At 45.0% G+C, this 25675-nt stretch overlaps 1 protein-coding gene across 10 annotated transcripts in view; it reads right to left on the bottom strand.

The window, feature by feature from the left end:
• Positions 1–923: 923 nt before the first annotated feature.
• PTPRM (protein tyrosine phosphatase receptor type M) overlaps positions 924–25675 on the bottom strand; it is an 892842-nt gene continuing 868090 nt past the window's right edge. For all 10 annotated transcript variants that reach the window (XM_038746194.1, XM_038746195.1, XM_038746197.1 and 7 more), the window contains 4 exons: positions 23628–23753; positions 22940–23103; positions 19662–19797; positions 924–1653 (listed from right to left, as the gene is read on the bottom strand). In XM_038746194.1, the coding sequence (XP_038602122.1) occupies positions 1600–1653; positions 19662–19797; positions 22940–23103; positions 23628–23753 (480 nt within the window). In that variant the 3' untranslated portion in view covers positions 924–1599. The remainder of the gene's footprint in view (positions 1654–19661; positions 19798–22939; positions 23104–23627; positions 23754–25675) is intronic.

The raw sequence follows: 25675 nt of genomic DNA, 5'->3' as shown, positions 1-25675 counted from the left end.
TGTTCTAAGCGCTGAAGGGGAATACAAGGTGATCAAGTTGTCCCATGTGGGGCTCACAGTCTTAATCCCCATTTTACAGATGAGGTAACTGAGGCTCAGATAAATTAAGTGCTTTGCCCAAGGTCACACAGCAGACATGTGGCGGAGTCGGGATTCAAACCCATGACCTCTGACTCCAAAGCCCGCGCTCGTTCCACTGAGCCACGAGCGGCAGAGGAGCGGAGGGTGTGGGCTGGGCTGTAGAAGGAGAGAAGGGAGGTGAGGTAGAAGGGGGCAAGGTAATGGAGAGCCTTGAAGCCAAGGGTGAGGAGCTTCTGCCTGATGCCTAGGTTGATTGGTAGCCACTGGAGATTTTTGAGGAGGGGAGTAACATGCCGAGAGCATTTCTGGACAAAGACAATCCGGGCAGCAGCGTGAAGTATGGACTGAAGTGGGGAGAGACAAGGGGATGGGAGATCGGAGAGGAGGCTGATACAGTAGTCCAGACGGGATAGGATGAGAGCTTGAACGAGCAGGGTAGCGGTTTGGATGGAGAGGAAAGGGCGGATCTTGGCAATGTTGCGGAGCTGAGACCGGCAGGTTCTGTTGATGGCTTGGATGTGAGGGGTGAACAAGAGAGCTGAGTTGAGGATGACACCAAGTTTGCGGGCCTGTGAGATGGGAAGGATGGTAGTGCCGTCAACAGTGATGGGAAAGTCAGGGAGAGGGCAGGGTTTGGGAGGGAAGACAAGGAGTTCAGTCTTGGACATGTTGAGTTTTAGGTGGCGGGCAGACATCCAGATGGAGATGTCCTGAAGGCAGGAGAAGATGCGAGCCTGGAGTAGGGGGGAGAGAGCAGGGGCAGAGATGTAGATTTGGGTGTCATCAGCGTAGAGATGATAGTTGAAGCCGTGGGAGCGAATCAAACAAACTGTCACTCACTGTACTTGACAAAATTTCTTTTAATGAATAAATAATTTGATGAAATCAAAAAATATTTACAATATAAACAAATGAAAAAGCTTTGGATATATTAATCTGATCGTCTTGTTCTGCACTTTCAAACAGAATTTCCTACCCAACCTCTCTCCCTCAAACAATACAAATCCGATAGAAACAATTCAACAAGGTAAGGTGATTATCTGTTAGTTCCGATAAGCTACATACACTTTTATTATGCATGTTAGAATACGAATATCAACTAAAATAATATATTATCATAATGCCAGACAGCATTCTCCACAGAACAAAAATATACATTACGCTATGACAATAACAAAGGATCACTGGCAACCGAAAATAACCCCAGAAGTACAAATTCCTTCATAAGAATATAATTGTGCTCTTAAATTCATCAGACATCAGGCTGGCCTAGCATGTAGACTATGAGGAGGAAAGTTTCCAACAACTGCAAAGTTTGTGGTTCGGACAAGCAGCGGCATTACAGTGGAAAACGGACAGGGCGAGCAGTTTTATAAACACGTTCTTGGGCTCTTAAAAAGAGCCAATTATACAAAGCAAAATAAGCATAACAATGAGAAGTCTTCATCCCATATACACAAATATCATGAAAGAACTTGGCTTGGTTGGGCGAAGGGGGAGGAGGGGCTGCTTCCAGAATCAGCCAGAATTCAAGTATTCCAAAGCCACCTCATAGCAGAACTTGTACTGATCCTGAGAAGAGAGCAAGAAAGAATCAATCCATCAGTCATACCCAGTGAGCATTTCCTGTGTGCAGAGCACTGTACTAGGCACTTGGGACAGTACAACAGAGTTGGTAGACATGTTTCTTTCCCACAAGGAGTTTACAGTCCAGAGGGGGAGACAGACATTAGCATAAATAAATAAATTACAGATATGTATGTAATTGTTGAGAGGCCGAGGATAGGGTGAATAAAGGGAGCAAATACAAGTGCAAGGGAGATGGGGAAGGAAGTGTGGGAAAAGACAGTCAGGCCTCAGGGTCAACCACTGTAAGGCCCAGAAAGAAGCCGCAAATCACGAGAGGTAATCTGTGCCACGCAATCTATTGGCATGATCCAGGGGATGAGAAAATAGTTGCATAATTCCAGAACACACAAACTCTGGCATTTCTATTCTAAAATTACTACCTGGGGCAAGTGGCATTTTGATGTGTCAATTTTGTCAAGCCACGAAAAGGGAAAGAGGAATACTCGGCCCTCCCTACGAATCACTGTCACTTGCGGAAGGATCATGGTCTTCACCGTTTCCCTAAGCAAATCTCCAACTCCCGGGATGGCGTTCAGTGAATCAGTCAATCAATCAATCAATCATATTTACTGAGCACTTTCTGTGTGCAGAGCACTGTACTAAGGGCTAGGGAAAGTACACTATAACAGAGGTGGTAGACAGGTTCCCTGCCCACAAGGAGCCAGAGTCTAGAGGGGAGACAGACGTTAATATATATAAATTATGGCTATGTGCATACGTGATGTGGGGCTCAGGGTGTAGTGAATAAAGGGTACAAGTCCAAGTAAGGAAAGGAGTGGGAATAGAGAAAATGAGGGCTTAGTCAGGGAAGGCCTCTTGGAAGAGATGTGGTTTTAATAAGACTTTGAAGGTGGGGAGAGTGATCATCTGTCAGATATGAACGGGGAACCAATGTTGAACCAAATTCTCCCAGGACAACTTGTTGGCTTTGTCAGGTACAGTAGCAGAGAACTGACTCTCTCAGACACCTAAGAGCCTCGGGATGCCTCCAAATTATCTCTAAGTGATCAGTTATTGCTATCCACAAGTGCACCAAGTAAATGCTCAGCAATACTGGAATAACTTGAGACACTGAGAGAATCATTCAGACTGAGGAGTATTCCCACAACCTCACAGCTCAGATGGCTGTGTGGAGAGAATCCTGCACTCCTGGGCTCATGACTACGGCTGACTCTACTTTTCATTCTTCATTCATTCATTCAATCAATCGTATTTTTTGAGCGCTTACTGTGTGCAGGGCACAGTACTAAGTGCTTGGAAAGTACAATTCAGCAATACAGAGTCCTTTTTTGATTAGCAGCTGGGACTGAGAGAGCCACCCCCCTTCATAATAATAACAGTAATTGCTATTGTTATTATTATTATAATTATTAAGCAGATAAGCAATGTGGCCTAGTGGATAGAGCATGGGCCAGGGTGTCAAACGGACCTGGGTTCTAATCTTGACTCCACCATTTGTCTGCTGTGTGACCTTGGGCAAGTCTCAACTTCTCTATGCTTCAGTTACCTCACCTGTTAAATGGGGAGTATGACTGGGAGCCCTATGCAGGATAGGAACTGTGTCCAACCAGATTATCTTTTATCTAACCAATGCCTGGCACTTAGTAAGCGCTTAACATATACAATAAAAAAAATTGTGGCATTTGGAAAGTGCTTACTAAGTGCTAAGTAAGAATAAGAGAATTTCAGGTTACCCAGACCTGAGATGCTAAGAAGCACTGTGGCCCAGTGGAGAGAGCATGGGCCTGGTAATCAGAGGACCTGGGTTCTAATTCTGTCTCCACCACTTGTCTGCTGTGTGACCTTGGCCAAGTCACAATCAATTTCTCTGTACCTTGGTTACCTCATCTGTAAAATGAGCCCATTGTTGGGTAGGGGCCGTCTCTATATGTTGCCAACTTGTACATCCCAAGCGCTTAGCACAGTGCTCTGCACATGGTAAGCGCTCAATAAATACGACTGAATGAATGAAGACTGTGAGTCCTATGTGGAGATGGACCGTGTCGAACCCGATTATCTTTTATCTACCTCAGTGTGTAGTATAATGCCTGGCACATAGTAAGTGCTTAACAAGTACCATAAAGAAGAAGGAAGGACACAGTTCCCATCCCACTTGGGGCTTGAAGTCCAAATAGGAGGGAGAACAGGTATTGAATCCCCATTTTGCAGATGAGGGAACTGAGGCACAGAAAAGTTAAGTGACTTGCCCAAGCTCATATGGCAGACCAGTGGTGGAGGTGGGATATGAACTCAAGTCCTCTGACTCCCAGGGCTGTAGCCTTTCCAATAGGACACACAGCTTCTCTGGAAGCTGGGTATGATGAACACAGGTAAGCAACTAAAGAGGTCCCAGCTTAGGAGTCAAGAAATGGTTACGACGAAAGTTCATAAGAACTATAAACCTTATCTCTGTCAAGAATCTGGGTTGGAATTTAACCTTAAAAAGCAAGAATAGTAAAGTATCTAGCAATTTGCATTTTAAATGTCTTTGCTACTTTCAGACAAATTACAGGCTCTGCATATTGTAGTGAGCCAAGTTTTACCATCAAGATTACATTCTAAAGTACAGACCCACCGATAGGTACGGGCATTTGCAAGGGAGCAGTTCAGTTTGGATGGGGAAAATTTCTGAATTATAGTAACATTTTTCCTTTAAAGACAAATTTTACTACAGTAATGTGGGTGTTTGTGGGTGTGTTTGGTTTTTTTTTTGAGAGAGAGAGAGAGACAGAGTGTGTGTGTGTGTGTGTGTGTGTGTGTGTGTGTGTGTGTGTGTGTGAAAGTATGTGTAGTTTAAACTTCCTAGTGTCTGTACTGGTCTGTTTTACTTCCTTCTCCTAAATCTGCCTAGGACAGCTGAATCAACACAGACTCCGTGCCTCTCCTTTTCCCATTCGCTGCCAATTTACTGTATTTACTCACATAATTTCCTCTCCCGCATAACTGCCCTCAGCCTCCCAACTGTTGAGTATGAAATAAAAGATTATTTTCAGTACCACATAATTTAAGCAGTTTTAGGTGTGCTCCAGAAGAGGCAGAGAAGTGCAAGAATGAGATAATAAAAACAGGAGGCAATTAGTTCTTTGAGGGCCTATTGCCTCCTAGATTGCGAGGGTCCCCCGAGCCCTGAGGGACAGGGTCCATGTCTAACTTCCACCTGTAAACTCTCTCCCAGCACTTGGGCAAGTGCTCTGCTCACAGTAAGTTACATTAATGTCTGTCTCTCCACCTCTAGACTGTGAGCTCATTGTGGGCAGGAATGTCTCTGTTTATTGCTGGATTGCACTCTCCCAAGTGCTTAGTATAATGCTCTGCACACAGTAAATGCTCAATAAATAATAATAATGATGGCATTTGTTAAGTGCTTACTATGTGCCAAGCACTGTTCTAAGCACTGGGGTAGATACAAGGTCATCAGGTTGTCCCACATGGGGCTCACAGTCTTAATCCCTATTTTATGGATGAGGTAACTGAAGAACAGAGAAGTTAAGTGACTTGCCCAAAGTCACACAGCTGACAAGTGGCAGAGCCGGGATTAGAACACCTGACATCTGACTTCTAAATCCGTGCTCTTTCCACTAAGCCATGCTGCTTCTTGATTGAATATGATTGAATGAATGAATAAATACTATGTGGAGAAGCAGGATAGCATAATGGATAGAGCATGGGCTTGGGAGTCAGAAGATCATGGGTTCTATTTCCGGCTCCACCAGGGCTCAGCCACAGGAAGACCTAAGTGTACTCTGAGCATGGGCTTGGGAGTCAGAGGTTGCGGGTTCTAATCCTGGCTCCACCACCTATCAGCTGTGTGACTTTGGCCAAGTCACTTAACTTCTCTGTCCCTCAGTTACCTCATCTGCAAAATGGGGATTAGGACTGTGAACCCCACCTGGGACAACCTGCTAACCTGGTATTTCCCACAGTGCTTTTTACAGTACTTGGCACATAGCAAGCACTTAATAAATACCATCATTATTATTATTATTGCTTACTGTGTGACCTTGGGCAAGTCACTTCACTTCTTTGGGTCTCAGTTACCTCATCTGTAAAATGGGGATCGAGACAGGGAGGCCCATGTGGGACAGGGACTGTGTCCAACTCGATTTGCTTGTACCCACCCCAATGCTTAATACAGTGCCTGGCACACAGTAAGTGCTTAACAAATACCACAGTTATTATTATTATTATTACTACTATTGCCTTCTAACCTTTCTCATCCTTCTCCCATCCTTTTTGCTTCTCTTTTTCTCCTCCTCCTCTTATTGCTACTACTTAATTCTTAAATGGCCTGCATAATAACACCACCCCTCTTTCAATGTTACAAAATATCATGCAAAAAAGGAGGGTTCACTCCTCTGCCAGGCAAAACTATTTTTCCTCCCTTATTAACACCCATGCTCATCACCCCCATCAGCTGTTCCGGACATTTAACTTCCTCCTCGGGCCCCCTGTTCCTCCCCCTCCTCCATCCTTCACCCCCAACGATTTGGCCTCCTACTTCATTAGTAAAATTAACACCATCGGGTCTGAGCTCCCCAAAGTCACCCCTCTTCCTTCTCCATTCCCCCCCTGGCTTTCAACCCTCTCCACTACTCTCCCATCCTTCCCAGCAGTATCTTCAGATGAGATCTCCTCCCTCCTCTCAAGTGCTAGTCCATCCACCTGTGCTTCGGACCCCATTTCCTCTCATCTTATGAAAACTCTCACCCCTTCCCTCCTCCTCTCCTTAACTTCCATCTTCAACCACTCACTCTCCACTGGTTTCTTCCCCTCTGCCTTTAAACATGCCCAAGTCTCCCCCATCCTAAAAAACCCCTCTCTTTGACCCCACTGCCCTTCTAGTTATCACCCTATCTCCCTCCTACTCTTCTTTTCCAAACTCCTAGAACAAGTTGTCTATACTCGCTGCCTCAAATTCCTCAACTCCAACTCTCTCCTAGACCCCCTCCAATCTGGCTTTTCTGTCCCCTACATTCCACCAAAACTGCCCTCTCAAAAGTCACCAATGACCTCCTTCTTGCCATATCCAATGGCTCCTACTCTATCCTAATCCTCCTCGACCTCTCCGCTGCCTTTGTCAGTGTGGACCACCCTCTTCTCCTCAACACGCCAGTCCAACCTTGGCTTCACAGACTCCATCCTTTCCTGGTTCTCCTCATCTCTCTGGCTGTTCATTCTTAGTCTACTTTGCGGTCTCCTCCTTCCCCTCCCATCCCCTTACTGTAGGGGTTCCTCAAGGGTCAGATCTTGGTCCTCTTCTGTTCTCTATCTGTACTCATTCCCTTGGTGAACTCATTTGCTCCCATAGCTTCAACTATCATCTCTGTGCTGATGACACCTAAATCTATATCACCACCCCTGCTCTCTCTCTCCCTCCCTCCAGGGTAGTATCTCCCCCTGCCTTCAGGACATCTCCATCTGGATGTCTGCCCACCATCTAAAACTCAATATGTCCAAGACTGAGCTCCTTATCTTCCCTCCTAAACCCTGTCCTCTCCCTGACTTTTCTGTCACTGTGTACGACATTACCATCCTTCCCGTCTCACAAGCCCACAAACTTGGTGTCATCCTTGACTCTGCTCTTTCATTCACCCCACACATCCAATGCGTCAACAAAACCTGCCGGTCTCACCTCCCCAACATCGCCAAGATCCACCCTTTCCTCTCCATCCAAACTGCTACCTTGCTGGTTCAATCTCTCATCCTATCCCTACTGGATTACTGCACCAGCCTCCTCTCTGATCTCCCATCCTCCTGTCTCTCCCCGCTTCAATCTATACTTCACTCTGCTGCCTGTACTATCTTGGTACAGAAACGCTCTGGGCATGTCACTCCCCTCCTCAAAAATCTCCAGTGGCTGCCTGTCAACCTACGAATCAAGCAAAAACTCCTCCTTCTTGGCTTCAAGGCTCTCCATCACCTTGCCCCCTCCTACCTCACCTCCTGTCTTTCCTTCTACAGCCAAGCCCGCACCCTCCTCTCCTCTGCCGCCAACTTCCTCACTGTGCCTTGTTCTCGCCTGTCCCACCGTCTACCCCTGGCCCACGTCCTTCTCCTGGCCTGGAATGCCCTCCTTCCACACATCCGCCAAACTAGCTCTCTGCCTCCCTTCAAAGCTCTACTCAGAGTTCACCTCCTCCAGGAGGCCTTCCCAGACTGAGCCCCCTTTTTCCTCTCCTCCTCTCCATCCTCTCCCCACCTTCTTCCCCTCCCCACAGTACTTGTATATATTTGTACAGATTTATTACTCTATTTATTTTACTTGTACATATTTACTACTCTATTTTATTAATGATGTGCATAAAGCTATAATTATATTTATTCCGACGGTTTTGACATCAGTCTACATATTTGTTTTGTTGTCTGCCTCCCCCTTCTAGACTGTGAGCCCGTTGCTGGATAGGGACCATCTCTATATGTTGTCAACTTGTACTTCCCAAGCGGTTAGTACAGTGCTCTACACACAGTAAGTGCTCAATAAATACAATTGAATGAATGAATGGATGAGGGTGAATATGTACCAATCAATCAACAGCATTTATGGAGAGCTTATTCATTTACTCAACTATATTTATTGAGCACTTACTGTGTGCAGAGCACTGTACTAAGCTTACTGTGTGCAGAGCACTGTATTAAGCACTTGAGAAAATACAATACAATTATGTGAGTAAATATGGTCCTTTCACCTGCCTTGCATTCACTGTTGATCAAATATATCTCTCTTAAATCAAAGGTTACATTTCTTGGGCTCTAGTTCAGAAATAGTCATAGGAGAAAGCAGGGCATAAATACAGTTCCATATGATCGCAGGATCTACATTAGCTGAGCCTGGATTCACGAGGTTTCACTGTAAGTACAAAAGTATTTACCGGCCTATGACTTACCTTTATTAGCTTTCCCTATAGTAGATGAAGTTAAATTAGCATTCGTTATCATTTCTTAGACATAAATCATTATTTGTTTGAATGAATGGTTATTTCCTTGACTGAGTTAGTTTCACAATTTTTAATTTCATCTATTATTCCTTTAGCATTGGCACTTTCTGACAACTTCTCTTAGGCGAGAAAGATTTGGTTACTGTTTCTGGCTATAGCATTGCTGTCATATTAGCTCTTAGCATAGAGAGAGCCACATAATACTTCCCAGTTTTGTCTTAACAATGACCACAATGATTATTATTATTAGAGGGTAAACTCTCTATGGACAGCCTCACAACACTTTTGTACATATCTGTAATTTATTTATTTATATTAATGTCTGTCTCCCCCTCTAGACTGTAAACTTGTTGTGGGCAGAGAATATGTCTGTTATTGTTATCCTGTACTCTCCCAAGTGCTCTGCACAGAGTAAGTGCTTAATAAATATGATTGACTGGCTCAGTACAATGCTCTGCAAACAGTAAGCACTGAATAAATACCAATCATTGATTCTCTGCTCCCGGAAGGCAGGGGTCATGTCTACCAGCGTGGCTCAGTGGAAACAGCCTGGGCTTTGGAGTCAAAGGTCATGGGTTCAAATCCCGGCTCCACCAATTGTCAGCTGTGTGACTCTGGGCAAGTCACTTAACTTTTCTGGGCCTCAGTTACCTCATCTGTAAAATGGGGATTAAGACTGTGAGCCCCCCGTGGGACAACCTGATCACCTTGTAACCTCCCCAGTGCTTAGAACAGTGCTTTGCACATAGTAAGTGCTTAATAAATGCCATTATTATTATTATTCTTTTAAAAGGTGCTCTTACCACCTAGAATAATTCCCTACATCCCGAAATGACCCGAGATACTTACTGATGTTGTGAGTAAGCACTTAGTACAGTAAGCACTTAGTTCAGTGCTCTGCACACAGCAAGTGCTCAATAAATACGATTGAATGAATGCTCCTCTCCATATGTTTGGTCACATAACTTGTGCAATCACTGGTAAAGAAGCAGGCTTGATTAGATTGTAAGCACCACAAGGGGACATTCCATATCCATCAAGATTATTTATTAAGCCCATACTCTGTACAGAGCACTGTATTAAGTAAAACTTGCTTCTCTCCTTCTACAACTCAGCCTGCATAATTCGTTCCTTTGTTGCTAACCTTCTCACTGTGCTTCCATCTCACCTGTCTCACCACCGACCCCTGGCCCATGCCCTACCTCTGGCCTGGAACGCCCTACCTTCTCAAATCTGCCAGACAATTACTCTCCCCACCTTCAAAGCCTTACTGAAGGCACATCTCCTCCAAGAGGCCTTGCCAGAGTAAGCCCCACTTTTCCTCATCTCCCACTCTCTTTGATGTCATCCTGACTTGCTCTCTTTGCTCTTCCCCCCCCTCCCAGCCCCACAGCACTTATGTATGTAGCTGTAATTTTATTTATTTGAATTGATGTCTGTTTATTTGTACTGATGTTTTATTTGTACTGATGTCCGTTCCCCTTGCCCCTTGGCTGTGAGCGTTGTGGGTAGGGAGTGTCACTCTTTATTGTTGTATTGTACTTTCCCAAGTGATTAGCACAATGCTCTGCATACAGTAAGTGCTTAATAAATTCATTCATACAATCATATTTATTGAGCACTTACTGTGTGCAGAGCACTGTACTAAGCGCTTGGAAAGTACAATTTGGCAACAGATAGAGACAGCCCTTACCCAACAACAGGCTCACAGTCTAGAAGCAGGGAGACATAACTGTCATGACATAAATAGAGACATAAATATGACTGAATGAATGAGAATGCAATAGAGAGTCAACGGACACAGTCCCTACCCCCAAGGAGCTGTAAATCTAGCTGGGGAGACACAAACTAACACAAATTACAGGTAGGTACAGGTAATTACAGGTAGGGTGAAGCTTTGAAGATATTGTAAGTCCTATGAGGGTCAAGGAGTGAGCACCCTACTGCTTAGGTGACAATGAAGGGGCAATAACCAGGGAAATTGGCTGGGTTGATGAGTGATTAATCAGAAGACTTCTGGAGGCTTCAAAAAGACCTTGAAAGATGGGGAGAGGAACAGTCTGTTGGTTGTGAAGGTGGGCATGAGAGGAGTGGTCTGCTAGGTGTGAAGGGGGAGGGCATGAGAGGAGTGGTCTGTTGGGTGCAAAGGGGGAGAGCATGAGCAAGAGTTGGGCAGTGAGAGATAAGAACAAGGCACAGTGAGTTGGTTGACTTGAGGAGTGAAGAGTGCAGTGGGAGAAAAGTAAAGACGAGTAATAGGGAGAGAGTTTACTGAGTGCCTTAGAGCCAGAGGTCAGGAGTTTCTGCTTGGGGCAGAGATGGATGGGTAGCCACTGGAGGTTTTTGAGGATTGGGGAGATGTGTGAAAAATGATATTTTTATATTAGTCTGGTTTTGTAACTACCCTCGGTTGGAATTGTTTGTAAAGTAGGTACTGTTGAGCTTAAAGAAGTGTGGATGGGCATGCTTCCCCAGCGAGTGCAGTTAATAATAATAATAATAATAATAAGTAATGATAATGGCATTTGTTAAGTGCTTACTATGTGCCAAGCACTGTTTTGAGCACTGGGGTAGATACAAGGTAATCAGGTTGAATACAGCCCTTATCCCACAGGGGGCTCACAGTCTTAATCCCCATTTTGCAAATGAGGTAACTGAGGCACAGATACATTAAATGAATTGCCCAAAGTCACACATCAGAAAAGTGGTGGAGCTGGGATTAGAACCCATGTCCTCTGACTCCCAAACCACTTGCCACTAGGCCCTGCTGCCAAACAGTAGGTCCTTTGGGAAAATCCCCACCCAGACAAGGGGGCCCCTCTGCCTTTCGGGCCCCATCCTCTACTCCAATGTTGCAGGATCAGGTACGTGTAGGTGTGGCAGGGCCCGTCCATGGTGGGTAGATGCAATCCCCCTGCCCTGTTCCTCTCTGGAAACCAGGAAAGCTTTCCCTCCCCTTGCACCCGGGAGAATCAACTGATCAACTGATAACTGAGGATCAACTGATCCTCACACTGTCCCTTGGAGGTAGATCCACAGTATTTATGTTCATCTCCGTAATTTATTTCTTTAAATTAATGACTGTCTCCCCCTCTAAACTGGAAGCTCATTGTGGGCAAGGAATGTCTCTACCAACTCTGTTATATTTTGCTCTCCCAAGTACTTAGTATTGTACTCACTGTATCTCAAGTGCGTCTACCTCACCGCTATCAATCAATCAATCAATCAATCAATCGTATTTATTGAGCGCTTACTATGTGCAGAGCACTGTACTAAGCGCTTGGGAAGTACAAATTGGCATCACATAGAGACAGTCCCTACCCAACAGTGGGCTCACAGTCTAAAAGGGGGAGACAGAGAACAGAACCAAACATACCAACAAAATAAAGTAAGTAGGATAGAAATGTACAAGTAAAATAAATAAATAAATAAATAAATAGAGTAATAAATATGTACAACCATATATACATATATACAGGTGCTGTGGGGAAGGGAAGGAGGTAAGACGGGGGGATGGAGAGGGGGACGAGGGGGAGAGGAAAGAAGGGGCTCAGTCTGGGAAGGCCTCCTGGAGGAGGTGAGCTCTCAGCAGGGCCTTGAAGGGAGGAAGAGAGCTAGCTTGGCGGATGGGCAGAGGGAGGGCATTCCAGGCCCGGGGGATGACGTGGGCCGGGGGTCGATGGCGGGACAGGCGAGAGCGAGGTACAGTGAGGAGATTAGTGGTGGAGGAGCGGAGGGTGCGGGCTGGGCAGTAGAAGGAGAGAAGGGAGGTGAGGTAGGAGGGGGCGAGGTGATGGACAGCCTTGAAGCCCAGGGTGAGGAGTTTCTGCCTGATGCGCAGATTGATCGGTAGCCATTGGAGGTTTTTGAGGAGGGGAGTAATATGTCCAGAGCGTTTCTGGACAAAGATAATCCGGGCAGCAGCATGAAGTATGGATTGAAGTGGAGAGAGACACGAGGATGGGAGATCAGAGAGAAGGCTAGTGCAGTAGTCCAGACGGGATAGGATGAGAGCTTGAATGAGCAGGGTAGCAGTTTGGATGGAGAGGAAAGGGCGGATCTTGGCAATGTTGCGGAGCTGAGACCGGCAGGTTTTGGTGACGGCTTGGATGTGAGGGGTGAATGAGAGAGCGGAGTCGAGGATGACACCAAGGTTGCGGGCTTGTGAGACGGGAAGGATGGTAGTGCCGTCAACAGAGATGGGAAAGTCAGGGAGAGGACAAGGTTTGGGAGGGAAGACAAGGAGCTCAGTCTTCGACATGTTGAGCTTTAGGTGGCGGGCGGACATCCAGATGGAGATGTCCTGAAGGCAGGAGGAGATGCGAGCCTGGAGAGAGGGGGAGAGAGCAGGGGCAGAGATGTAGATCTGGGTGTCATCAGCGTAGAGATGATAGTTGAAGCCGTGGGAGCGAATGAGGTCACCAAGGGAGTGAGTGTAGATTGAGAACAGAAGGGGACCAAGCACTGAACCTTGGGGAACCCCCACCGTAAGAGGATGGGAGGGGGAGGAGGAGCCTGCAAAAGAGACTGAGAAAGAACGACCGGAGAGGTAAGAGGAGAACCAGGAGAGGACGGAGTCTGTGAAGCCAAGGTCAGATAACGTGTGGAGGAGAAGGGGGTGGTCCACAGTGTCAAAGGCAGCTGAGAGGTCGAGGAGGATTAGGACAGAGTATGAGCCGTTGGATTTGGCAAGCAGGAGGTCATTGGTGACCTTTGAGAGTGCAGTTTCCGTGGAATGAAGGGGACGGAAGCCAGACTGGAGGGGGTCGAGGAGAGAGTTGTTGTTGAGGAATTCTAGGCAGCGCGTGTAGACAACTCGTTCAAGGAGTTTGGAAAGGAATGGTAGGAGGGATATGGGACGATAACTAGAAGGTGAGGTGGGGTCAAGAGAGGGTTTTTTTAGGATGGGAGAGACATGGGCATGTTTGAAGGCAGAGGGGAAGGAACCAGTGGAGAGTGAGCGGTTGAAGATGGAAGTTAAGGAGGGGAGAAGGGATGGAGCGAGAGATGGAGAGATGGAGAGATGGAGCTATCCTCTCACTCACATCCTGCTACTGGCCTCCTTCTTCATATCCAACAGACAATCTCTTTTCCCACCTTCAAAGCCTTATTCAAAGCAATCTCCTCTAAAAAGCCTTCTCCAACTAAGCGCTCCTTTCCTCTTCTCCCACTTCCTTCTGTGTCACTTCTGAACTTGGATTTGCACCCTGTATTCACATCTCCCTAAGCATAACAGTAGACATATACATACCCATAATTTATTTATGTTAATGTCAGTATCCCCCTCTAGACTGTAAGTTACTTGTGGGCAGGGACATGCTTACCAACTCAGTTATACAGTAGTATTCTCCCAAGCCCTTAGTACAGTGCTCTGCCCACAGTAAACGCTCAGTAAACACGACTGATTGAATGATAGAGTCATTCCATAAAAACGAAACTTGAGCAGTGTGGCAGGGCTGAAGTTCTGGAGGGAGTTGATATTAGGAGGTGCGCTCGTGTGTGTGTGTGTGTGTGTGTGTGTGTATTTTTGTCAGGAGTGGGAAGTTGTGTGTATGCGTGTGTGTGTTTGTATGTGTATATTAGACAGAGAGAGAGAGAGAGAGAGAAAGAGAGAGCGAGCGAGGATGGGTATGATCAAGCACTGCAATTTGCAATCTAAAATGCAAACATGGCATAGGCTGTCTTCCTTCAAGGGTACTCCACAGAAGGTTGTTTTCCTTAATTACAAAAAGAAAAAAACATCTACCCCAAACTGAAGCTGCCACAGGCATCATCACAGAAATGAAGCCAAATTTGAGTTACATTCCATTTAGGGAAAATGATGCTTCTGACAAATGCTTACTGATCTCTAATGCCATCCTTGTCTGTCTTCACATTTTTACGTGCTCTCTTTCCCCCAGAACTTCTGGTTCTGACTGTGCAAGCACTCTGGTGGAAAGAAGGCATCCGGGCCAGCTGGCTGATGACTTGGGTTTTTCTGCCATGCCTCTCCCGTGGGCAGGCAGGGGGTCATTATCGTGAAATCATCATTTCCCCCTGTCTGGGGAAACAAACGTGGGAAGTTGTGTTCTCTCAAAGACCATTCTGTCCGCTGGAACCCAGAATGAGGACTGAGTCACTTGTTGGGAGGAAGCTGAAGAAGGCGATTTGGGAGGAGGCACTAAGTGCCTGCTTAGTGCCATCCTGTATTGGGTGCTGAGAATTACAAGACAAAAAGAGATGCAACATGGCCTACAGGACAGTACTTATGAACACATGTGTAATTGATTTATTGATATTAACGTCTGTCTCCCCCGTCCAAGTTGCAAGCTCGTTGTGGGCAGGGAATGTGTCCTTTATATTGTCAAACTGTACTTTCCCAAGTGCTTAGTACAGCGCTATGCACAAAATAAGTGCTCAATAAATATGACTGATTGATTTACTGGATAGAGCATGGGCCTTGGAGTCAGAAGGACCTGGGTTCTAATCCCAGCTCCACCACTTGTCTACTGTGTGGCCTTGAGCAAGTCACTTCACTTCTCTGGGCCTCATTTGTAAAACGGGGATAAAGACTGTGAGCTCCTCATGGGGCCTGGACTATGTCCAACCTGAATAACTTGTATCTATCCCACTGCTTAGTAATTATAGTAATAACAATTGTGGTATTTGTTAAGCACTTGCTATGTGTCAGGCACTGTACTAAGCACTGGGGTGGACATAAGTAAATTGGGTTGGACACAGTCCCTGTCCCACAGGGGTCTCACGGTATTAATTCCCATTTTACTGATGAAGTAACTAAGGCACAGAGAATAATTATAATAATGATGGTATTTGTTAGGCGCTTACTATGTGCCAGGCACTGTTCTAAGCACTGGGGTAGATACAGGGTAATCAGGTTGTCCCACGTGGGGCTCACAGTTTTTATCCCCATTTTACAAATGAGGTAACTGAGACACAGAGAAGTGAAGTGACTTGCCCAAAGTCACACTGCAGACAAGTGGCAGATCCAGGATTAGAACCCATCACCTTCTGACTCCCAGGACTATGCTCTATCCACTACACCATGTTGGCTCTCTGCACAGTGCCTAGCACAGAGTAAGCACTTAACAAATACCAATAAAAGACCCATACAGCTTAGGAGCTTGAACCAGTTTGACCCATACTACAGCTGAATGTTCCTGTGGGACTTCACTCTTTAGAAGCAGAATGGGCCTGGGATGTCCCAAAAGCTAACTCAGATCCTCTGGGAAGGCATTTTTGATGACATTATTGTCTCTACCTGTAAAACAGGACACCCTCTCTCTTCATGTCTAACAGACCATTTCTCTCCCCTCTTTCAAATCCTTATTGAAGGCACAGCTCCTACAAGAAGCCTTCCTTGACTAAGCCCTCCTCTCCTCTTCTCCCATTCTCTTTTGCATCATCCTGACTTGCTCCCTTTATTCATCCCCCAACCCAACCCTGCAGCACTTATGTACATATCCATAATTCATTTATATTAATGTCTGTCACCTCCTCTAGACCGTATGCTAGTCGTGGGCGGAGAACATGTTTATTACACTGTTGCAGTGTATTCTCCCAAGCACAAGTGCAGTGCTCTGCATTCATTCATTCAATCGTATTTATTGAGTGCTTACTGTGGGCAGAGCACTGTACTAAGCACTTGGGAAATACAAGTTGGCAACATACAGAGATGGTCCCTACCCAACAGCGGGCTCACAGTCTAGAAGCATTCAATAAATATGACTGATTGGTTGAAAGAATGCCCTAACCCTGCTCCTAAATCCCCTCCCCACCTACTGGGCTGGGGCACCCATTCTGTTCTGCCATTTGCAGTTTCCCCAGGCTTCTGGAACCAGTCCTACAAGGCATTTACTGCAGTTCTTCCTGAAACCTGCAGAACTTCTTTTCATCTCAGATGCTCTGTTTGCTGAATCCATCATTTAGCGATTCATACTCCCTGGCAGTCTGACAGAAATCCAGCCGAACAAGCCTTTGCATCCGTAAATAAGCATCACCCAGCTGGCTCCGCTTCAGCCAGGAAATGGTGATCTTTAAGAAAGAGCTATGGGCCCCTGGATCCAATCCACTGGTCCGGCCCACCACCCTGAGGCAACAGTTGTGCTCACTATACAAACCTGAGGATACTGGGGACTTCTTTGGCCTCTCATGGCTTTTAGAAGACCACTTTCTGTTCTCTGACCCAACTCCAGCGACCTCTCTTGGGCTTGTGATTTCTCTGGGTAGTAATTAAGGACAGGAGCCGAAGAGAAACAGACTTCGTAAATCTGCATTCATTAATTCAATCGTATTTACTGAGCGCTTACTGTGTGCAGAGCACTGTATTAAGTGCTTGGGAAGTACAAGTCGGCAACATATAGAGACAGTCCCTATCCAACAACGGGCTCACAGTCTTCGTAAGAGAAGCAGTGTGGCCCAGTGGAAAGAGCATGGGCCTGATAGTCAGAGGACTTGGGTTCTAATTCTGCCTCTGCCATTTGTCTGTTGGGAAAGTCATTTCATTTCTCTATGCCTCAGCTACCTCATCTGTAAAATGGGGATTAAGCCCCATTTAGGACAGGGACTATGTCCCACCAGACTATACTGCATCTACATCTGTGCTTAGTATAGTATCTGGTAAGAAAATACTTAATACGATACAAAAAGCCCCTAGAGGACTCCTCAAAAACATCCAAAAATCTCCAAATGAGGTCAAAGGCGAGGAGGATAGCCCTGATGTCCCATTGAGCTCTCCTGCTAGTAATAATAATAATGATAACAGTGTTTGTACAGCATTTACTAAGTGCCAAGCACCATACTACATGCTGGAGTAGATAAAAGACAACACGATACTATTTTTCTTCAAAGTAGACTATCCAGGGTAAAGTTAGGTTTTTAACCCTGACCTCTGTAATTCAGGACTGCCATAAGTTCTACCTGTTATACTGTACTCTCCCAAGTGTTTAGTTCAGTGTCCCCCCTACCCCATCACCCCTACTCCCTCCCTCTGCTCTACCCCCTTCTCTGCCCCACAGTACTTGTGTATATTTGTACATATTTATTATTCTATTTATTTTATTAATGGTGTGTATATATCTATAATTCTATTTATCTGTTTTGATCAATCAATCAATCGTATTTATTGAGCGCTTACTGTGTGCAGAGCATTGCTCTAAGCACTTGGGAAGTACAAGTTGGCAACATATAGAGACAGTCCCTACCCAACAGTGGGCTCACAGTCTAGAAGGGGGAGACAGAGAACAAAACCAAACATATTAACAAAATAAAATAAATAGAACAAAATAAAATATTGATGTTATTGTTTTGTTTTGTTGTCTGTCTCCCCCTTCTAGATTGTGAGCCCGTTGTTGGGTAGGGATTGTCTCTGTTGCCGAATTGTACTTTCCAAGCGCTTAGTACAGTGCTCTGCACACAGTAAGTGCTCAATAAGTACGATTGAATGAATGAATGAATAGTAAGTACTCAATAAATATGATTGATGGACTGATTGATCAATGATACTTGGATAAAGTTCATCTCTGGTCGCTTGGCAGTCAAGGATTTGAACCCGCACATCTGCCTCCAAATCAGCCAGGTGGAGCCAAAAGAAACTAGGAGCTGGTGCTTCACATCTGCCCCAAGCCAGCACTGAGGGGGGCTATGGATTCATCCCCCTCCAAGACTGCAGACATTGGATGCCGGCCCTACATATCTATTCTATTTATTTTATTTTGTTAGTATGTTTGGTTTTGTTCTCTGTCTCCCCCTTTTAGACTGTGAGCCCACTGTTGGGTAGGGACTGTCTCTATATGTTGCCAACTTGTACTTCCCAAGCGCTTAGTACAGTGCTCTGCACACAGTAAGCACTCAATAAATACGATTGATTGATTGATTGATTCCTTCTTACTTAGGGACATTTCCTTCCAACAATGCCCTATTTACGGTCAGGCTGGCCAGCCGTCTTTCCAAGGCTCCCCTCTTATTCGGCTATAACTAAGGAGAGATGCGGGATCTTAAGCAGAGGGTATCTCAGTTTAACTAGACTCTCTTCAGCGAGTTGGCTTTCCTAACCCCATTATCATCTCTCATTTACCACGTGCCTCCCGGCTGTAGTTTTCGGCAGTAGTACTGAATTCAGAGCTCCCTTCTCCTGAGATGGGAGTGGTATCACTTCAGAGCAGGCTTCCTTTTCAAGTTTCCTTTTCTGATAAAGCTCAACTAGACACTTCTTCCTCTTGCTGTGGTTTCGGACCTGCCGAGCCAGCTGGCTGGTTTCACATTTCTCCTTTGTAATGTGGGGAACACCCAGAGGATTGACGTTCTAAGGACCCAATAATGAAAACTCATTTCCTCCCCACCCCACTTCCACCCTGCCCCAAGTATTCCTGGTCTGCAGGCCTCGCCTTGCCGTTCTGCAATTCATCCTTCCCTCAAACAGAACTTCAAAAACTGAATTTTACAGTGTCTCCTTTAAGCTGAGCTTCATTTCTGCAGTCACAGTAGTTGGCATTTCAACTGTTCCACATAAAAAGGGATTTCATGAAATACTTACTCTAAGAAAATAATTGCATAGAGCCTTTGTTTCTGAACTCCTTTAATCCTTCAATGAGATATGGCCACCATAATTAAATGCAATATGCTGGATGTCAAGCTAAAATTCACATCTTTGATAAATATTAGGCAATTAAGCTATTTATAAAATATATAATTTGAAAAGCTGGCATTTCATTTGCCATGATTATTTCTTCTGGGTTAGGATTGCTAACCATGTGCCTGGCTCTGCCAGAAAGGACGATTAATAAGGATGTTCACTTGTGAGTTTTAAACTATTTCAAAACTTCAAATGAACAAGGACAAATTCTCCTTGAGCAGAAACGATAATAAAGAAAATTGCTTCCTAAGGAAGTGATGACGTTATGCCTTTAGAAAATGACTCTCTTCCTCTGTGGCTACCTCCCCCCTGAAATCAAACCTCAGCCATCTCCCTGAGCCCCACGCTACCATAACTGCTGGGCAGCAGAGTTAGAAAGCTCTTACCAGAAGGTCCACCATGTTCGGCTTACTGTTCCTCAGTGTTTTCACAGCGTGGAAAACATCGACTGCCCTCTGGTGCCGGAGCATTTCACAAACAATGCTGATTGCACAAAATGTCCCACTGCGGCCGCCTCCATTTCTGTGGGGAAAGGAAGAAATCAGCTTGATTACTCTTACCCTAGGGTGTCTTCCCCATCACGGGGTGTCCTTGAATGTTTTGAGGAAATGTTCTTATGAGGCCGGAAACAGAGATCTGGGAGTAACTTAGGCCTCTTGGCCCAAGCAAATCCGCCTCTCGGGCCGTGACTGCTAATTGCACCAATGGGGTGAATTTTCCACACGGTTTGGCTGAGGGTTCCTCTGAAATCACTGCCCAGAAACATTAGGTCCCACTGTTGGGTAGGGACTGTCTCTATATGTTGCCAATTTGTACTTCCCAAGCCCTTAGTACAGTGCTCTGCACACAGTAAGCACTCAATAAATACGATTGATGATTAGGTCCTTCTTTGACCATGCCTCTCACCTACAATAAAAAATGACAGAGCAGCAGGACTACAGTGGCTCTTTCTACGAAAAGACGAAGGAAATAAGTAGCAGCTGGGCAGAAAGGTGCCACAGCTTCTGGGCTGACCTGCTGATGGGTTTTGGTCCTTTTTGATGGCGAACCTGATTTCCAGACTTTCAGAATTAATTCATTTGAAAGTATTTTACTGTTGGCCTCTTTGGACACCTGCTGTACAAGGTCGTTAGGTGGCGCTACACCACACGGTAAAAGATGCTTCTCTGCTTCAGTGCAAGGGAAAGAATCCAATGACATTTGTTTCATAACTCCTCATAAATGCATTATTTCCCCTCAGTTTCGAAGGTACAAATTCCAACTGATTTTTACAACAAGCAGCTAGAGAGGTATGACTATTTCCTCATCCCAAAGCACCTACAGTCCTAAATAATGATAAGCGCGTTACGACAAAATGACTTCTTTTGTGGATCCTGGGCTCCAGTTCCAGTGGGATGCTGGGGCAATTCTCACCAATGGCTGACACGGACCACCTCTTTTGGTCCTCCCTAGGGTGGGAAGGGGCAAACAGCACTACTTTTGCTCCTGGAGACTGGGGGAGCTAGTGTTTTCCCAATTCCGGGAGGTCCAGGAAGAGTTAAGAAACTGTAAATTTACATTATGGCCTGGGGTACTTCGATCTGAGGCTTTTCCTTTGAAACCAGGGTGGACATTCTTCAGGGGGCCTCTAAGTTCCATCAATGAATCAGTCGTATTTATTGAGAGCTTGCTGTGTCCACAGCACTGTACTAAGTGCTCAGGAGAGTATATAACAGGCACATTCCCTGCCCACAATGAGCTGACAGTCTAAAGGGGGAGAGAGACATTAATATAAATAATAGAAATAAGTACGGCTATGTACATAAGTGCTGCATGGCTGCAGATCACATGTGGAAGGTTGGGGATGGACAAAGCCGGGGACGCTGTCATGCTTGTGGTATTTCCTCTTTTCCCATTCTCTTCTGCGTCACCCTTACAATCAAATTTTTCTCCCTTTATTCACCCTTCCTTCAGCTCCACAGCACGTATGTAAGGATCCATAATTTTTTTTTTCTGTTAACGTCAGTCTCCCCATCTGGACTGTAAGCTGTATGAGAAGCAGCTTGACTTAGTGGAAAGACTCTGGGTATGGGAGTCAGAGGTAGTGGGTTCTAATCCTAACTCTCCCACTTATCAGCTGTGTGACTTTGGGCAAGTCACTTAACTCCTCTGTGCCTCAGTTTCTTCATCTGTAAAATGGGGATTAAGACAGTGAGCTCCACATGGGACAACCTCATTACCTTGAATCTACTCCAGTGTTTAGAACAGTGCTCGGCACAAAGTAAACGCTTAACAAATACCATTATCATTATTATTATTATTATTATGCTCCTTGTGGGCAGAGAACATGTCTACCAACTCTGTTTTACTGTACTCTCCCAAGTGCTTAGTGATGTGCTCTACACAAAGTAATAGTAATAATAATAATAATGGTATTTATTAAGTGCTTACTATGTGCCAGGCACTGGGATGGACACAAACAAATCTAGTTGAATGCAGTCCCTGCCCCATGTGAGGCTCACAGTCTCAATCCCCATTTTACAGATGAGGCGATTTATTATATTAACATGGTAGCAGTTTGGATGGAGAGGAAAGGGCAGATTTAAGCGATGTTGTGAAGGTCAGTCAGATCGACATGATTCGGTGATGGACGGAATATGTAGGTTGAATGAGAAAGCGGAGTCAAGGATAACACCAAGGTTACGGGCTTGTGAGATGGGAAAGAAGGTGGTGCCATCTAAGTGACGGGAAAGTCCAGGAGAGGACAGGGTTTGTGGGGGAAGATAAGGAGCTCTGTTTTGGACATGTTAAGTTTGAGGTGACAGGAGGACATCCAGGTAGAGATGACTTGAAGTCAGGAGAAGATGTAAGCCTGGAGAGAGGGAGAGGGATGAGGGGACGTCCCCTTTTAGACTGTGAGCCCACTGTTGGGTAGGGACTGTCTCTATATGTTGCCAACTTGTACTTCCCAAGCGCTTAGTACAGTGCTCTGCACACAGTAAGCGCTCAATAAATACGATTGATGATGATGATGATGATGATGACGTGACGTAGATTTGGGCATCATCCGCATAGAGATGGTAGTTGAAGTTGTGGGAGCGAATGAGTTCTCCAAGGGAATGAGTGTAGATGGAGAATAAAAAGGGACCGAGAACTGAACCTTGAGGACAGGGAATGTGTCTGTTTATTGTTATGTTGTACTCTCCCAGGCACTTAGTACAGTGCTCTGCACTCAGTAAGCACTCAATAAATTTGACTGAACGAATGGGACAATCTGTCCCAAACACATTCCTGAGGTCTTCTCTGACACTGCTTAGCTCTGGGACTCATTAGATAAGACAATTTTCATCGCTGGTGTCTACTGGTGTTTGCAACTAATTTTACTAAGCAAATTAAAACTGCAGGGCCATAATGATTCATTTCAAGTCCAATTACCTCCTTCTGCAGCCCCCACCCATCAATCAATCAATCACTGAGATTTATTAAGGGCTCACTGTATACGGAGCACTGTACTAAGCTCTTGGGAAAATACAGCAGAGTTGGTCAACACAATCTCTGCCCTAGCTCTGCCCTAGCTCTGCCCTAACTCTGCCAAGTACACAGTGGACATGAAAATGAAATAGAGGCTGGGGGTGGGGAAGGGAGTGGGCCCCCTCTTGTTTTGACCTTTGACACCAGCACTTACAGGCAATGCACAACTGTCCGTCCCTCGCCACCGTTGTACTCCTCCTGCCACTTCTCCACCTGGCGGATGAGTTTCAAGAAGGAGCGTTTGGAAACAGGTGTGTCCCTATACATTGGCCAGCCCAGGAATTGGAACTGCTGAACCATCCGGTACCCATCTTGGGGCTGCAATGAAGAGGGGTTCAAGAGGAAGGAAGAGACAGAGAGATTGTTTAGCAAATTCAAATGGAAAGATTTCACTTATTTTATCTTCTCATCTAAGCAAGATGGCTCCCACTGACCAAGAGATTTCTAAGCTAAATGTCCAGATGGACAATAAAGAAAAGGGAACAGCTTGCTAGGCCTGCAAAAGCAAAGTTTAACGAACTGGGTTTGTGCGAGAAAAATGGTTATGCTTTGATTGCAGGTCAGTAGAAGATGAGTAAGCGAGGTTGATTTAACCTGGTGATCTGGTCAGGCTGAGGATGTCACGGGAGATGAGCTAGGAACTTTTATCTTTGGTTTTCATAAATCTATTTTGCTTAGTTACTTGAACTCACTAGGGTAACAAAATTTCATTAACCTTCAGTCTTGATAAGGCCTAACTGCAGGTTTCAATCAAGTCACTCTTAGCTTATCCACACAAACAAAACTTTTTCCTTCATGGTGGTTAAATCACTGAATCAGACCAAGCTGGAAAAGGTGCTTACTCTGGCTGCATTGTAAATTCGGAATATCCGGCTGATGATGTCCTCTTCTAAATCCGCAGAGACGAATTCCACCTGGATAGGCCCATGTCTGTGTACTCCATTTTCCGGCCAGTACTGAGGGCACAACTGCATTTAAACACATGGAAAAATGGGGTTGATTTCAAGAGCAATTAAGTAACTTCAACTTCGTTCATCCTAATCATCTGCCTCAGAACCTGGAAGTTTGAGAAATATAAAAGATGCAGCCTCCTGCCGTCGAGGTGCTTACAACTGAATTATGGTCCCTGTACAGGATTCCATAATGCTTTTTTCAAAATGAATACCCTAGTCTTTCAGGCAGAACAGGGTTTATTTGAGAGACAATTTTCCGGAGGTCAGAAAATCATCAGGCTTTGAGGACACTAGTAATTAGGAATATTTCTTTGCTCATCATCTTGGATATGAAAGATTAAATTTCTTTTAGGGGCTTGAGATTTTCACTCATCCCTCCCAATATCTGTTCTCCCTTCCATCTAGACTGTGTGCCCCATGGGAGCCCTCATAGACTATAAGCTTCTTGTGGGCAGGGAACATGTCTACCAACTCTGTTATACTGTACTCTCCCAAGTATTTAGTACAGTGCTCTGCACACAGTAAGCACTCCAGGAGGCCTTCCCAGACTGAGCCCCTTCCTTTCTCTCCCCCTCGTCCCCCTCTCCATCCCCCCCATCTTACCTCCTTCCCTTCCCCACAGCACCTGTATATATGTATATATGTTTGTACACATTTATTACTCTATTTATTTATTTATTTTATTTGTACACATCTATTCTATTTATTTTATTTTGTTAGTATGTTTGGTTTTGTTCTCTGTCTCCCCCTTTTAGACTGTGAGCCCACTGTTGGGTAGGGACTGTATATGTTGCCAATTTGTACTTCCCAAGCGCTTAGTACAGTGCTCTGCACATAGTAAGCGCTCAGTAAATACGATTGATGATGATGATGATGATGATAAATACAACGATTGATCGACATGGGACAGGGGTTATATCTGAGCAGATTATTTTATACCTAACCCAGTGCTTAGTAGTGTGTGGCCCATAGTAAGCACTTAACCAATGCTACAGTCACTATTACCTTTCTTTTTTAAAAAAAATTTGGAAACCAATTAATTTTCATTTAACAGTGGTCCAGCTGTTATGGTTAATCTTACATTATACATGCTATTCCCCAAACTACTGTCTTCGTTCCTCTCCCAACCAAGCTTCTAGTTGTACATTGTACCTTGCTCTCAACTCTCTCCCCTTACTCAGTCTGTGATCCCAGCTTGGAATTCCATAGGATGGACCCTAACTCTCCCCACATTCCTTGTACATATTTACTATTCTATTTTGTTAATATGTTTTGTTTTGTTGTCTGTCTCCCCATTCTAGACTGTGAGCCCGTTGTTGGGTAGGGATCATCTCTATATGTTAGTACAGTGCTCTGCACACAGTAAGCACTCAATAAATACGACCATGAATGAATGGAATTCCAATCCCTCCTAGAATCCCACCTCCTCTAAAAACCACTCCCTGAGTGATTTCCCAGCCCCCTGAGTCACATCACCCCTTCATCCAACTCTAGCAATTCTGAACTTAGAGCATCCTTAGGCCTCACATACCTGTGTCTGCTCAATTTATTAATCAGACCACTCAGACTGTAAATATTTTTATGTTTGTCTCTCTAGTTGGAGGGTAAGCTCCTTAAGGGGAGGCAACAAAAGGCAACATTCTCAACTTCCGAAGTGCCTATTATAGTGCTCCGCATCAGGCAATTCAATCCCATTTACCGAGTGCTTACTCTGTGCAAAGCACTGTACTAAGCACTTGAGAGAGTACAATAAAACAATAGAGACATTCCCAGTCCACAACGAGCTTACATGCTGCTACTCCTACTCCTTATTGCTCTCAAGTTAAAGGTTTCAATTTTATAACCCATACTAAACGTGGGAAAAGGGGGCCTTTTAATGCAGATGTCTTCAATGAATTACATTTGTATTTACTTGTGTTAAAATAATATTGCCATGA

The sequence above is a fragment of the Tachyglossus aculeatus genome, chromosome 5 (genome assembly GCF_015852505.1).
Source record: "Tachyglossus aculeatus isolate mTacAcu1 chromosome 5, mTacAcu1.pri, whole genome shotgun sequence".
Taxonomy (NCBI): Eukaryota; Metazoa; Chordata; class Mammalia; order Monotremata; family Tachyglossidae; genus Tachyglossus; species Tachyglossus aculeatus.
Note: the sequence above shows the minus strand (reverse complement) of the source record. Positions and strands in the feature narration are given on the sequence as shown.